Source organism: Pseudophryne corroboree, chromosome 8 (assembly GCF_028390025.1).
Source record: "Pseudophryne corroboree isolate aPseCor3 chromosome 8, aPseCor3.hap2, whole genome shotgun sequence".
Lineage (NCBI taxonomy): Eukaryota > Metazoa > Chordata > Amphibia > Anura > Myobatrachidae > Pseudophryne > Pseudophryne corroboree.
In genome coordinates this window covers 81656932-81673842 of record NC_086451.1, presented here as the reverse complement: position 1 = coordinate 81673842, position 16911 = coordinate 81656932, and the positions used below count along the sequence as shown (strand labels likewise).

The window sequence follows — 16911 nt, the reverse complement described above, 5'->3', positions numbered from 1 at the left end:
AAAAAGAATTGGCCTCAGTCCCTGAGGTCCAGATTTTTATCAAAGGAGTACTGCATATACAGCCTCCTGTGGTGCCTAAGGTGGCACCGTGGGATCTAAATGTAGTTTTAGATTTCCTCAAATCCAATTGGTTTGAACCACTAAAGAATGTGGATTTGAAATATCTCACATGGAAAGTGACTATGTTACTGGCCCTGGCTTCGGCCGGGAGAGTATCGGAACTGGCGGCTTTGTTTTATAAAAGCCCTTATTTAATTTTCCATTCGACATAGGGCAGAGCTGCGGACGCGTCCGCATTTTCTCCCTAAGGTGGTATCAGCGTTTCACCTGAACCAGCCTATTGTAGTGCCTGCGGCTACAGACGACTTGAAGGACTCCAAGTTGTTGGACGTTGTCAGAGCCTTAAAAATATACATTTAAAGGACGGCTGGAGTCAGAAAATCTGACTCGCTGTTTATACTGTATGCACCCAACAAGTTGGGTGCACCTGCTTCTAAGCAGTCGATTGCTCGTTGGATTTGTAACAAAATTCAACTTGTACATTCTGTGGCAGGCCTGCCACAGCCTAAATCTGTTAAGGCCCATTCCGCAAGGAAGGTGGGCTCATCTTGGGCGGCTGCCCGAGGGGTCTCGGCATTACAACTCTGCCGAGCAGCTACGTGGTCAGGGGAGAACACGTTTGTAAATTTTTACAAATTTGATACCCTGGCAAAGGAGGACCTGGAGTTCTCTCATTCGGTGCTGCAGAGTCATCCGCACTCTCCCGCCCGTTTGGGAGCTTTGGTATAATCCCCATGGTCCTTTCAGGAACCCCAGCATCCACTTAGGACGATAGAGAAAATAAGAATTTACTTACCGATAATTCTATTTCTCGGAGTCCGTAGTGGATGCTGGGCGCCCATCCCAAGTGCGGATTATCTGCAATACTTGTACATAGTTATTGTTAACTAATTCGGGTTATTGTTTAGGAAGCCATCTTTCAGAGGCTCCTCTGTTATCATACTGTTAACTGGGTTTAGATCACAAGTTGTACGGTGTGATTGGTGTGGCTGGTATGAGTCTTACCCGGGATTCAAAATCCTCCCTTATTGTGTACGCTCGTCCGGGCACAGTACCTAACTGGAGTCTGGAGGAGGGTCATAGGGGGAGGAGCCAGTACACACCACCTGACCTGTAAAAGCTTTACTTTTGTGCCCTGTCTCCTGCGGAGCCGCTATTCCCCATGGTCCTTTCAGGAACCCCAGCATCCACTACGGACTCCGAGAAATAGAATTATCGGTAAGTAAATTCTTATTTTTAACTAATGATCCTTAGAAATTCAGCTTGTTGGGGTCTATGTATCAATGCATGTATGGAGTAAAGAGCAGCACATTCCCATTCTTTCCTTGTTATTTGGGGGTGTGGCTGGAGGAGTGAAGGCAAAGATATGCACACATGCAGCCTGTTGTACCGCTCTGCCCTCCCATCAACACTGAGGTGGCAGCTGTCAGTACTGCTCCGTTTGTACGCAGAACTGTGTTTTTGAAAAATAAAAAGCATACAATTCTGAGCAGTATTTGTTACTTTATGTACTTCCCATGGTATACAGTACTATTTACTTGATGTTTTTCTAGGTGTTTCTTGACGTTCCAGGCCTGTCAGAATCTAGAGTACCGGAGATGCTTGCTTCATGATAGTATTGCAAGGCATCCAGTTACTGAAGGTAACCCTCACTGCTAATTTATCAATGTGATGCATACTATGTACACAGACCCCAATAACAGAGAAAAGCAGCGCTGTAGACTTTTAATGATACACAGGTTGGGATTGCAGAGAAAATACGTTCTGGATAGATAGAAAGATAGATAGATAAGATAGATAAGCTCTCTCATATCTACCTATCTACGTGTATTTTTTTCAATATGGTGACAAAGAGCCTAATTCAGTTTGGACCGCAAATTGTGATCCAACCAGAATTATTGCGTGTTCGTCCCGCAGAAAATGCGAACGCCTCTGCCCCTCAATCAGGCGGGGGGCGGGGGCGGCAACGCTCCGTTTCCAAGATGGATCGTTACGTGGGTGGGGCTTAGAAACGGGGGCGTGGCGGTGCAAACGGGCGTGGCGGGATCTGGGCGGCTGCGTGGCATGTGCAGCCGTTGTGATCAAAAAGACGGGTGCGCTGGCAGGAAGCTTCCTTAATGTTAGCAATCACGCTGAAATTGCGGTGCAAGACGGAGCATTACGTGGGCGGGGCTTAGAAATGGGGGCATGGTGGTGCAAACGGGGGGCGTGATCTGGGCGGCTGCGTGGCGTCACATGCAGCTGTTGCGATCAAAAAGACTGCTGCGCCAGCAGGAAGCTTCCTTAATGTTAGCAATCACGCTGAAATTGTGGTGCGGTGCAAGACGGATCGTTACATGGGCGGGGCTTAGAAACGGGGGCGTGACGGTGCAATCGGGGGGGGGGGGGCGTGATCTGGGCGGCTGCGTGGCGTCACACGCAGCCGGTGCGATCAAAAAGATCACCCAGCCGGCAGGAGGCTTCCTTAATGTTAGCAATCACGCTGAAATTGCGGTGCGACTGCAATTTTAGAGTGGTCAATTTGCGGGGAAGGCGGCATTTAGCATGCTGGACAGCCTTGCCCTGTGATGGGCTGCCCCCAGCTTACGATCCAAAAGATTGGACCTGATTCAAAGTAGCAAAATTTGCAAAGTCCATAAAAAATAATATTGTAGAAACATAAAATTTGCTGGTCGATAAGAATCCCTGGGGCAGATGTATTAAGCCTGGAGAAGTGATAAAGCACCAGCCAATCAGCTCCTAATACTCTTTTCAGACAGAAATCCCATTTTGCTGGCCTCTCTGACCCCCAAAGCCCCCCACCCCCCCCCTTTTCACACAGAGAAGCAAATTTAGTTTGTGTGAAAGGGTCAACCCGAGTCTAAATTCCCGGGTCTCCAACCCTAGTAAATTCCTGGATCGAAGTCACTGGAATTTCAACCCGGGTTGACCCTTTCACACAGAAAAAAGACCCGTGTTTTTCATGAAATTACCGGGTGGAACTGCTTCACCCGGTAATTTCTGTTTCTGTCTGAAAGGGGTATAACTGTCAATTTACATATTGGAGCTGATTGGCTGGTGCTTTATCACCTTGCACTTATCACTGCTTTATCACTTCTCCAGGCTTAATACATCTGCCCCCCTTCCCCCCCCCCCCCCCCCTTCCCCCGGTGCTTACATTTAAGTTAAGAGAAATCCTTAACAGCCATGTTTTGGGTCGTCATTATTATCACACTTTTTTTTATGTTTCTGCAGATTATAAAAATCACTAAAAATCTCACAATATTGTGACTGACCGCAAACACCCTTCTATAGCTTTGTACATGAAAATTACTACATGCACCAGAGCAGTTTTCATGCAATGATCAAAAGATGTGTTGCCTGCTGCTAACCAGCAGACCTAAATAATCATTATCAGTATTAATATTAATTATGGTACACCAATTGAAGACAAAATAAATTATATGGTTTTCAGGTGCTGTACTCCAAGACTGGAATTCAATCAGCTGCGAAATCCCATTTTTTGCGATAAAAATGGGGTTTTTATCGTGACCCTCGAAAAGCCTCTATTCAATAGTCCGCAAAAAATGATTGGTGATAATTCTCCATAGGTTTACTGCAACTCTCTTTTCGCCTCCTCCTCCTGAGCAGGTAAAAAGTTGGGGAAAATCCTTATTTTAAGGTAAAAATGTCAAGAATTGGTTCAGAATCCCTGGGACACCCTGTGAATGACTAATTAGGCAAGTTTTTAATTATTTTTAATTGGCCAATAATGACGTCATTTTTGGGGTGAAAAAGTGTCAAATTATGGAAATTTGGGTACAAGGTTTGGGACAGGTAAATTGGGGTGCTTTATGAGTGGGGCAAGAGTTTTTAGGCTTACATGTGGGAGTAATCAGTTTGTTTTTTGTTTTTCTTTACTTTTTTTAAAGTAGCAAGTGATGGGACAAGGGGTTCTTATCTGCCATCAATGTCTAGATGTAGCCCTATTCAGCTTTGCTGCGATGTGGTTGCTGCATGGTTTTCCAGGCTGCGACTATTTGCAGCCGGTGATTGCAACATTGATTCCTATGGATATGCACGAGCTTACGCACACACGCATGCTAGTCACAGGGACACTAGTCACAGCGGATATGCTGCGATACGTATGCACGAAGCAAAGATGAGCATAGCTACATCTGTATGTGTCTGTGTAACCACTTGACCTATCTGGTCTAGCCCTGTTTTACCCTACGGTAACCTCAACCCTATTTTATCCTTTGGTATCTGTAAGGATGTTCTTATGCATATCCCAAGCGTGTTTAAATTGCTCTACTGTCTTAGCCTCTCCCACCTCTAATGGGAGGCTATTCCACTTATCCACTACCCTTTCTGTAAAGTAATTTTTCTACAAGTTTCCCCTGGACCTACCTCTCTCCAGTCTCCGTGCATGTCCACGTGTTCTAGTACTTCTCTTCCTTTGAAGAATGTCTCCCTCCTGTACTTTGTTAGATACTTTCAAATATATCAAGGGTTTTATCATGTCCCCCCTTTCCCTTGTCTGCTCCAAACTATACATGTTAAGATCTTTTAGTCTTTCCTGGTAAGTATTGTGATGTAGGCCATGCACCATTTTAGTTGCCCTTCTTTGTGTGTTCTCTATTGTATTGATGTCCTTCTGGAGATATGGGGCCTAATTCAGACCTGACCGCTGCCGTGCATTTTCGCACAGCAGCCGATCAGGTCTGAACTGCGTATGTGCCGGCGCATGCCAGACAGCCGACGGGCATCTCAGCCCTGCGATCGCCTCTGCCTGATTGACAGGCAGAGGCAGCCGCTGGGCGGGAGGGGGCAGACCGACGGTGTTTGGCTGTCGTTTTAGAGGCGCGGTTCGGGCAACGCAGGCTTGCCCGGACCGTGCAGGGGGCAGGCCGCGGCGGCTGCGTTATGTCACACGCAGCCGCTGCAAACACGGACAGCGACGAGTAGCTCCCTGCCAGCGCGCAGGAGCTGCACAGGTAGGGAGCTACTCCTGAAGTACTTGTGCAGCGGGGTAGGGCCTGACATGTGGGTGGTCTAGCCCTGTGATGGGTGTCCTCCCGCATGTCAGGGGAGCTGATGTGCTAAATTTAGCATATCTACGATCAGGTCTGAATTAGGCCCATGGCCTCCAGAACTGCACACAGTATACCAGATGAGGCCGTACCAAAGACTTACACAGTAGCATTATTACTTCTCTCTGCTACTGATTTATCTCCCTATGCAACCAAGCATAAAGGAAACGCTGAATCCAACATAGAGCTGTATAATGTCCTGTAATGTTCTTTCTCTACTTTATGGATTGGGTGAGGGCAGGCCCGGCGTTACCCGCTCAGCGAAGGGATGCAGTGCAGGGAGGCGCTGGGACGGATAGGCGCCTTCACTGCTCTGCATCCCTTCCCTGCTGCGCCGTCCTGTCCCCCCTGCTGCTGCTGCTGCCACTGCTGTGTCTGTCACTGTATGACAGGCACTGGCAGCGGGCACCTGCTGCATGAAACGCCTCCTCCCTCCCCTCACCTCACCTCATCTGTGTGAGAGCGCAGAGTACGGGACAGAAGGGGGCGGAGCTACACGGGACGGTAGGGGGCATGGCTAAACGGCCCATAAGGGGGCGGAGCTACACGGACCTGGCTGCTGTACAGAGAGAGACTGGATTAGGTAAGTGGAGGGTGAGAGAGAAGTGTGTGTATGGTGGGTGTGTGTGTGTGTGTATATATGTGTGAATTGTGTGTGTGTGGTATGTCTGTGCGCGCGCTCTATGGACGCCACTACTGGGGGGGCATTACGTATAAGGACGCTATTACTACAGGGGGTTATTACGTGTAACAACGCTACTACTGGGGGGGCCATTACGTGTAAGGACGATACTACTACTGGGGTGCACTACGTATAAGAACGCCACTACTACTGGGGGGGCATTACGTATAAGGACGATACTACTACTTGGGGGCATTATGTATAAGGACGCTACCATTACCGGGAGGGAATTACGTATAAGGACGATACTACTACTGGGGGTGCACTACGTACAAGGACGCTACTACTACTGGGGGGGCATTATGTATAAGGACGATACTACTACTTGGGGGCATTATGTATAAGGACGCTACTATTACCGGGAGGGCATTACGTATAACAATGCTACTACTACTGGGGGAGGGCATTACGTATAAGGATGCTACTACTGCGGGTGGGGCATTACGTATAAGATTAATAAGATTGTGCTACATTGTGGCGTAATTTTAAATGGGGGTACTACTGTGTGGCCATGCCCCTTACTTGTGAGACCACACCCCTTTTCCCGGCGCGCACCAAAGGAATATGGGAGGGCGCAAATTTATAGTTTGCAGGGGGGCGCCGAACACCCTAGCACCGGCCCTGGGTGAGGGTGTTCTATATAGCTACAGACAGACAGTTATAATCTCTGTGTATTTTGTTAAGATATATACACACACATATACATTGTGAAGCGTTACTGCAACGTTTTGCTAGTCACCAGTTATCCTTAATGTCCCTTGTTACGGAGTGGAGATGATAATGAACAGGATCTGCGACAGATCTGAGTGAGGGATGGATGTAATGAATTAATGATAACGATTGCAGAGACGGGAGCTCTGAAAGACGCAGCTAATTACTCTCCAAATTCACTAGATAAAGCGGATCTGCTTCAGTCAGATGTCTTACACGCAGCGTCTCTAAACGCCATCATTCAGACACCAGTGATTAGGAAATTATTCCATCGCTTAGACGGTATGACGTTAAACAAAATGAAGATTTTTTTTTTTCATTACTCTTATTTTTTCCTATAGGAACCTTTTTTTTATTACAGCCGAAAAAAGAGAACGGAAAGGGGAACATGCCATGATATTGTTGTACAGAAATGTCTCCAATATTGAGCAGTTCAGTAGGTAGAAATATACTCTGCTCAAAAAAATAAAGGGAACACTTAAACAACACAATGTAACTCCAAGTCAATCACACTTCTGTGAAATCAAACTGTCCACTTAGGAAGCAACACTGATTGACAATCAATTTCACATGCTGTTGTGCAAATGGAATAGACAACAGGTGGAAATTATAGGCAATTAGCAAGACACCCCCAATAAAGGAGTTGTTCTGCAGGTGGTGACCACAGACCACTTCTCAGCTCCTATGCTTTCTGGCTGATGTTTTGGTCACTTTTGAAAGCGGTGCTTTCACTCTAGTGGTAGCATGAGACGGAGTCTACAACACACACAAGTGGCTCAGGTAGTGCAGCTCATCCAGGATGGTACATCAATGCGAGCTGTGGCAAGAAGGTTTGCTGTGTCTGTCAGCGTAGTGTCCAGAGCATAGGGGCGCTACCAGGAGACAGCATAGAGGCGCTACCAGGAGACAGGCCAGTACATCAGGAGACGTGGAGGAGGCCGTAGGAGGGAACAACCCAGCAGCAGGACCGCTACCTCCGCCTTTGTGTAAGGAGGAACAGGAGGAGCACTGCCAGAGCTTTGCAAAATGACCTCCAGCAAGCCACAAATGTGCATGTGTCTACTCAAACGATCAGAAACCGACTCCATGAGGGTGGTATGAGGGCCCGACGTCCACAGGTGGGGGTTGTGCTTACAGCCCAACACCGTGCAGGACGTTTGGCATTTGCTAGAGAACATCAAGATTGGCAAATTCGCCACTGGCGCCCTGTGCTCTTCACAGATGAAAGCAGGTTCTCACTGAGCACATGTGACAGAGTCTGGAGATGCCAAGGAGAACGTTCTGCTGCCTGCAACATCATCCAGCATGACTGGTTTGGCAGTGGGTCAGTAATGGTGTGGGGTGGCATTTCTTTGGGGGGCCGCACAGCCTTCCATGTGCTCGCCAGAGGTAGCCTGACTGCCATTAGGTACCGAGATGAGATCCTCAGACCCCTTGTGAGACCATATGCTGGTGCAGTTGGCCCTGGGTTCCTCCTAATGCAAGACAATGCTAGACCTCATGGGGCTGGAGTGTGTCAGCAGTTCCTGCAAAACGAAGGCATTGATGCGAAGGACTGGCCCGCCCGTTCCCCAGACCTGAATCCAATTGAGCACATCTGGGATATCATGTCTCGCTCCATCAACCAACGCCACGTTGCACCACAGACTGTCCAGGAGTTGACGGATGCTTTAGTCCAGGTCTGGGAGGAGATCCCTCAGGAGACCATCCGCCACCTCATCAGGAGCATGCCCAGGCATTGTAGGGAGGTCATACAGGCACGTGGAGGCCACACACCCACTACTGAGCCTCATTTTGACTTGTTTTAAGGACATTACATCAAAGTTGGATCAGCCTGTAGTGTGTTTTTCCACTTTAATTTTGAGTGTGACTCCAAATCCAGACCTCCATGGGTTAATAAATTTTATTTCCATTGATAATTTTTGTGTGATTTTGTTGTCAGCACATTCAACTATGTAAAGAACAAAGTATTTAATAAGAATATTTCATTCATTCAGATCTAGGATGTGTTGTTTAAGTGTTCCCTTTATTTTTTTGAGCAGTGTAGTTTGAGCGATACAGAATAGAGAGATGGTGACCCATGGGGTAAAGTGTTGGAGACCACGGTCAGGGAGGATATGAGATCTCATTTTAAAGAGCAAAATTAAATGGGAATCGGACATTTTACATTTAAAGAGAATATTTATAAAATACCTGGGGACATATTTACTGACCAATTATTCCATGGCTTAAAACACCAGTAATGCTACATGCAGAATGTTATATTGCTGCCATTTTAAATCCCCTGGACAAATCCACCTAAAAATAAGTGGTTTTAACAACCTGGCTCTTAGTAAATATAACTGTAGAGGCCAGCAATGGGAAGGGGAGAGAGACTTTGGTGTAGAGATGTGCAGGTTCTGTTTTCTGAAAAGCAAACCCACTCGAACTTAGTGTATACGAGCTCTGGCTCAAGTATTCCCACCAGGCTTGAATCCGAAAAAGAGGCAAAATGTCATCCTCCCGGCATCAGATATCACGTGTTTTGTATTGTATAGAAGCCCTCCCATGGTGATTGGGGCACCATTTCACAGGGGGCACCGGATGGTTAGGGTGTATGTGGGGCAGTGGGCTGCAGGGCACTGGAGGGTTAGGGTTTGTGTGGGGCTGTGAGCTGCAGGGCATCGGATGAATACGGTGTGTGTGGGGCTTTGGGCTGCAGGGCATCGGATGATTACGGTGTGTGTGTGTGTGGGGCTTTGGGCTGCAGGGCATCGGAGGGTTAGGGTGTGTGTGTGGGGCTGTGGGCTGCAGAACACCAGAACGTTAGGGTGGGGGGGGGGGGGAGGCTGTGGGCTGCAGAGCACCAGAAGGTAAGCGTGTGTGTGGGGCTGAGGGCTGCAGAACACCAGAGGGTTATGATGTTTGTGGGGATGTGGAACACCAGGGCACTGGAGGATTAGGATATGAGTGGGGCTGCAGAACACCAGAGGGTTATGATGTTTGTGGGGATGGGGAACACCAGGGCACTGGAGGATTAGGATATGAGTGGGGCTGTAGAACACCGGAGGGTTATGATGTTTGTGGGGATGTGGAACACCAGGGCACTGGAGGATTAGGATATGAGTGGGGCTGTAGAACACCGGAGGGTTATGATGTTTGTGGGGATGTGGAACACCAGGGCACTGGAGGATTAGGATATGAGTGGGGCTGCAGAACACCAGAGGGTTATGATGTTTGTGGGGATGTGGAACACCAGGGCACTGGAGGATTAGGATATGAGTGGGGCTGTAGAACACCAGAGGGTTATGATGTTTGTGGGGATGTGGAACACCAGGGCACTGGAGGATTAGGATATGAGTGGGGCTGTAGAACACCGGAGGGTTATGATGTTTGTGGGGCTGAGGGCTGCAGAACACCAGAGGGTTAGGATGTTTGTGGGGATGTGGAACACCAGGGCACTGGAGGATTAGGATATGAGTGGGGCTGCAGAACACCAGAGGGTTATGATGTTTGTGGGGATGGGGAACACCAGGGCACTGGAGGATTAGGATATGAGTGGGGCTGTAGAACACCGGAGGGTTATGATGTTTGTGGGGATGTGGAACACCAGGGCACTGGAGGATTAGGATATGAGTGGGGCTGTAGAACACCGGAGGGTTATGATGTTTGTGGGGATGTGGAACACCAGGGCACTGGAGGATTAGGATATGAGTGGGGCTGCAGAACACCAGAGGGTTATGATGTTTGTGGGGATGTGGAACACCAGGGCACTGGAGGATTAGGATATGAGTGGGGCTGTAGAACACCAGAGGGTTATGATGTTTGTGGGGATGTGGAACACCAGGGCACTGGAGGATTAGGATATGAGTGGGGCTGTAGAACACCGGAGGGTTATGATGTTTGTGGGGCTGAGGGCTGCAGAACACCAGAGGGTTAGGATGTTTGTGGGGATGTGGAACACCAGGGCACCGGAGGCTTAGGATATGTGTGGGGCTGTAGAACACCGGAAGGGTGAGGGTATGTGTGGGCTGCAGAACACATCAGAGGGTCAGAGTGTGTGGGGCTGTGGGGTGCAGCAAGTCTGGGTTACTAAAAGAAAAACTCAAACTTTATATACAGTATATGGCAGCTTTGATAAAACTAAGGAGGGGAGGCCTAGCTATATAATTTAAATAAAGTTGGGTGTCTGGACTGGAGTAGGAGCACTTAGGGAAAGGATTGTCTCTCTGCTGGCGCACTTGGAATATGTATAAAATGTAGCCTTTATTTGATATTATTAAAATCACCTAACTAGCTAAATATGTTGAAAATTAGAAAAGGCACACGCAAGATTGGTGTGACTTCTAGTTTTAAACATATTTTATTGGTTAGGCTATTTTAATATCCAGTAAAGGTTATATTTTAGACATATTTTCTCTATCGTCCTAAGTGGATGCTGGGGTTCCTGAAAGGACCATGGGGAATAGCGGCTCCGCAGGAGACAGGGCACAAAAGTAAAGCTTTTACAGGTCAGGTGGTGTGTACTGGCTCCTCCCCCTATGACCCTCCTCCAGACTCCAGTTAGATTTTTGTGCCCGGCCGAGAAGGGTGCAATTCTAGGTGGCTCTCATAAAGAGCTGCTTAGAGAGTTTAGCTTAGGTTTTTTATTTTACAGTGATTCCTGCTGGCAACAGGATCACTGCAACGAGGGACAGAGGGGAGAAGAAGTGAACTCACCTGCGTGCAGGATGGATTGGCTTCTTGGCTACTGGACATGAAGCTCCAGAGGGACGATCACAGGTACAGCCTGGATGGTCACCGGAGCCACGCCGCCGGCCCCCTCACAGATGCTGAAGCAAGAAGAGGTCCAGAATCGGCGGCTGAAGACTCCTGCAGTCTTCTTAAGGTAGCGCACAGCACTGCAGCTGTGCGCCATTTTCCTCTCAGCACACTTCACACGGCAGTCACTGAGGGTGCAGGGCGCTGGGGGGGGGGCGCCCTGGGAGGCAAATGAAAACCTTTAAAAAGGCTAAAAATACCTCACATATAGCCCCAGAGGCTATATGGAGATATTTACCCCTGCCTAAATGTACTAAATAGCGGGAGACGAGCCCGCCGAAAAAGGGGCGGGGCCTATCTCCTCAGCACACGGCGCCATTTTCTGTCACAGCTCCGCTGGTCAGGAAGGCTCCCAGGTCTCTCCCCTGCACTGCACTACAGAAACAGGATATAACAGAGAGGGGGGGCAAAATAAATGGCAATATATTAATATAAAAGCAGCTATAAGGGAGCACTTAATCATAAGGCTATCCCTGTCATATATAGCGCTTTTTGGTGTGTGCTGGCAGACTCTCCCTCTGTCTCCCCAAAGGGCTAGTGGGTCCTGTCTTCGTATAGAGCATTCCCTGTGTGTCTGCTGTGTGTCGGTACGTATGTGTCGACATGTATGAGGACGTTATTGGTGTGGAGGCGGAGCAATTGCCAAATATGAGGATGTCACCTCCTAGGGGGTCGACACCAGAATGGATGCCTTTATTTGTGGAATTACGGGATAGCGTCAACTCGCTTAAGCAGTCGTTTGCCGACATGAGGCGGCCGGACACTCAATTAGTGCCTGTCCAGGCGCCTCAAACACCGTCAGGGGCTGTAAAACGCCCCTTGCCTCAGTCGGTCGACACAGACCCAGACACAGGCACTGATTCCGGTGGTGAAGGTGACGAATCAACCGTATTTTCCAGTAGGGCCACACGTTATATGATTTTGGCAATAAAGGAGATGTTACATTTAGCTGATACTACAGGTACCACTAAACAGGGTATTATGTGGGGTGTGAAAAAACTACCAGTAGTTTTTACCGAATCAGAAGAATTAAATGACGTGTGTGATGAAGCGTGGGGTGCCCCGATAAAAAAACTGCTAATTTCAAAGAAGTTATTGGCTTTATACCCTTTCCCGCCAGAGGTTAGGGAGCGCTGGGAAACACCTCCTAGGGTGGACAAAGCGCTAACACTCTTATCAAAACAAGTGGCGTTACCCTCTCCTGAGACGGCCGCACTTAAAGATCCATCAGATAGGAGGATGGAAAATATCCAAAAAGGTATATACACACATGCAGGTGTTATACTACGACCAGCTATTGCGACTGCCTGGATGTGCAGTGCTGGGGTAGTTTGGTCAGAGTCCCTGATCGAAAATATTGATACCCTGGACAGGGACAATATTTTACTGTCGTTAGAACAAATAAAGGATGCATTTCTTTATATGCGTGATGCACAGAGAGATATCTGCACACTGGCATCACGGGTGAGTGCTATGTCCATTTCGGCCAGAAGAGCTTTATGGACACGACAGTGGACAGGCGATGCGTAGAGGAGTTATTTGGGGTCGGTCTATCGGATTTGGTGGCCACGGCTACGGCCGGGAAATCCACCTTTCTACCTCAAGTCACTCCCCAACAGAAAAAGGCACCGACCTTTCAACCGCAGCCCTTTCGTTCCTTTAAAAATAAGAGAGCAAAGGGCTATTCATATCTGCCACGAGGCAGAGGACGAGGGAAGAGACAGCAACAGGCAGCTCCTTCCCAGGAACAGAAGCCCTCCCCGGCTTCTACAAAAGCCTCAGCATGACGCTGGGGCTTCGCAAGCGGACTCGGGGGCGGTAGGCGGTCGTCTCAAGAATTACAGCGCGCAGTGGGCTCACTCGCAGGTAAATCCCTGGATCCTGCAGATAATATCTCAGGGATACAGGTTGAAATTAGAGACAGAGCCACCTCGCCGTTTCCTGAAGTCTGCTTTACCAACGTCCCCCTCAGAAAGGGAGACGGTTTTGGAAGCCATTCACAAGCTGTATTCTCAGCAGGTGATAGTCAAGGTACCTCTTCTACAACAAGGGAAGGGGTATTATTCCACTCTTTTTGTGGTACCGAAGCCGGATGGCTCGGTAAGGCCTATTCTAAATCTGAAGTCCTTGAACCTGTACATAAAGAAGTTCAAGTTCAAGATGGAGTCACTCAGAGCAGTGATAGCGAACCTGGAAGAAGGGGACTTTATGGTATCCTTGGACATCAAGGATGCGTATCTCCACGTTCCAATTACTCCTCACACCAGGGGTACCTCAGGTTCGTTGTACAAAACTGTCACTATCAGTTTCAGACGCTGCCGTTTGGTTTGTCCACGGCACCTCGGGTCTTTACAAAGGTAATGGCCGAGATAATATTTCTTCTTCGAAGAAAAGGCGTATTAATTATCCCATACTTGGACGATCTCCTAATAAGGGCAAGGTCCAGAGAACAGCTAGAGATGGGTTTAGCACTATCTCAAGAGGTGCTAAAGCAGCACGGATGGATTCTGAATATTCCAAAATCCCAATTAATGCCGACAACTCGTCTGCTGTTCCTGGGGATGATTCTGGACACAGTTCAGAAAAAGGTTTTTCTTCCCGAAGAAAAAGCCAAGGAGTTATCTGACCTGGTCAGGAACCTCCTAAAACCAGGAAAGGTGTCTGTACATCAATGCACAAGAGTCCTGGGAAAAAATGGTAGCTTCTTACGAAGCAATCCCTTTCGGCAGATTCCATGCAAAGGGATCTGTTGGACAAATGGTCAGGGTCGCATCTTCAGATGCACCTGCGGATAACCCTGTCGCCGAGGACAAGGGTATCCCTTCTGTGGTGGTTGCAGGAGGCTCATCTATTGGAGGGCCGCAGATTCGGCATGCAGGATTGGATCCTGGTGACCACGGATGCCAGCCTGAGAGGCTGGGGAGCAGTCACACAGGGAAGAAATTTCCAGGGAGTGTGGTCGAGCCTGAAAAAGTCTCTTCACATAAGCATTCTGGAACTAAGAGCAATCTACAATGCTCTAAGCCAGGCGGAACCTCTGCTTCAAGGAAGACCGGTGTTGATCCAGTCGGACAACATCACGGCAGTCGCCCATGTAAACAGACAGGGCGGCACAAGAAGCAGGAGGGCAATGGCAGAAGCTGCCAGGATCCTTCGCTGGGCGGAGAATCACGTGATAGCACTGTCAGCAGTATTCATCCCGGGCGTGGACAACTGGGAAGCAGACTTCCTCAGCAGACACGACCTTCACCCGGGAGAGTGGGGACTTCATCCAGAAGTTTTCCACATGCTATTAAACCGTTGGGTAAAACCAATGGTGGACATGATGGCGTCTCGCCTCAACAAAACACTGGACAGGTATTGCGCCAGGTCAAGAGATCCGCAGGCAATAGCTGTGGACGCGCTGGTAACACCTTGGGTGTACCAGTCGGTATATGTGTTTCCTCCTCTGCCTCTCATACCAAAGGTATTGAGGATTATACGGCAAAGAGGAGTAAGACTAGTGGCTCCGGATTGGCCAAGAAGGACTTGGTACCCGGAACTTCAAGAGATGGTCACGGACGATCCGTGGCCTCTACTTCTGAGAAGGGACCTGCTTCAGCAGGGTCCTTGTCTTTTTCAAGACTTACCGCGGCTGCGTTTGACGGCATGGCGTTTGAATGCCAGATCCTAAAAGGAAAAGGCATTCCAGAAGAAGTCATTCCTACCTTGATAAAGGCAAGGAAGGAAGTCACCGCGAAGCATTATCGCCGTATTTGGCAAAAATATGTTGCGTGGTGCGAGCAGCGGAGTGCTCCGATGGCGGAATTTCAACTGGGTCGTTTTCCTACATTTCCTGCAATCAGGATTGTCTATGGGTCTCAAATTGGGATCTATTAAGGTTCAAATTTCGGCCCTATCAATATTCTTCCAAAAAGAATTGGCCTCAGTCCCTGAGGTCCAGATTTTTATCAAAGGAGTACTGCATATACAGCCTCCTGTGGTGCCTAAGGTGGCACCGTGGGATCTAAATGTAGTTTTAGATTTCCTCAAATCCAATTGGTTTGAACCACTAAAGAATGTGGATTTGAAATATCTCACATGGAAAGTGACTATGTTACTGGCCCTGGCTTCGGCCGGGAGAGTATCTGAACTGGCGGCTTTGTTTTATAAAAGCCCTTATTTAATTTTCCATTCGACATAGGGCAGAGCTGCGGACGCGTCCGCATTTTCTCCCTAAGGTGGTATCAGCGTTTCACCTGAACCAGCCTATTGTAGTGCCTGCGGCTACAGACGACTTGAAGGACTCCAAGTTGTTGGACGTTGTCAGAGCCTTAAAAATATACATTTAAAGGACGGCTGGAGTCAGAAAATCTGACTCGCTGTTTATACTGTATGCACCCAACAAGTTGGGTGCACCTGCTTCTAAGCAGTCGATTGCTCGTTGGATTTGTAACAAAATTCAACTTGTACATTCTGTGGCAGGCCTGCCACAGCCTAAATCTGTTAAGGCCCATTCCGCAAGGAAGGTGGGCTCATCTTGGGCGGCTGCCCGAGGGGTCTCGGCATTACAACTCTGCCGAGCAGCTACGTGGTCAGGGGAGAACACGTTTGTAAATTTTTACAAATTTGATACCCTGGCAAAGGAGGACCTGGAGTTCTCTCATTCGGTGCTGCAGAGTCATCCGCACTCTCCCGCCCGTTTGGGAGCTTTGGTATAATCCCCATGGTCCTTTCAGGAACCCCAGCATCCACTTAGGACGATAGAGAAAATAAGAATTTACTTACCGATAATTCTATTTCTCGGAGTCCGTAGTGGATGCTGGGCGCCCATCCCAAGTGCGGATTATCTGCAATACTTGTACATAGTTATTGTTAACTAATTCGGGTTATTGTTTAGGAAGCCATCTTTCAGAGGCTCCTCTGTTATCATACTGTTAACTGGGTTTAGATCACAAGTTGTACGGTGTGATTGGTGTGGCTGGTATGAGTCTTACCCGGGATTCAAAATCCTCCCTTATTGTGTACGCTCGTCCGGGCACAGTACCTAACTGGAGTCTGGAGGAGGGTCATAGGGGGAGGAGCCAGTACACACCACCTGACCTGTAAAAGCTTTACTTTTGTGCCCTGTCTCCTGCGGAGCCGCTATTCCCCATGGTCCTTTCAGGAACCCCAGCATCCACTACGGACTCCGAGAAATAGAATTATCGGTAAGTAAATTCTTATTTTAAGTACGCCTGCAGAGACGATCCTTTCCGTTTTCTTCTTTGTACTGTATTTAGCTATACAGGTTGAGTATCCCTTATCCAAAATGCTTGGGACCAGAGGTATTTTGGATATGGGATTTTTCCGTATTTTGGAATAATGGCATACCATAATGAGATATCATGGTGATGGGACCTAAGTCTAAGCACAGAATGCAATTATGTTTCATATACACCTTATACACACAGCCTGAAGGTCATTTTAGCCAATATTTTTTATAACTTTGTGCATTAAACAAAGTGTGTCTACATTCACACAATTCATTTATGTTTCATATACATCTTATACACACAGCCTGAAGGTCAATTAATACAATATTTTTAATAACTTTGTGTATTAAAC

At 48.1% G+C, this 16911-nt stretch overlaps 1 protein-coding gene across 1 annotated transcript in view; it reads left to right on the top strand.

Annotated features, from left to right (window-relative positions):
• Positions 1-16911, top strand: part of GTF3C4 (general transcription factor IIIC subunit 4) — a 77937-nt gene that overhangs the window by 51343 nt on the left and 9683 nt on the right. The window contains exon 4 of the mRNA XM_063936761.1: positions 1614-1702. Within this exon, the coding sequence (XP_063792831.1) occupies positions 1614-1702 (89 nt within the window). The remainder of the gene's footprint in view (positions 1-1613; positions 1703-16911) is intronic.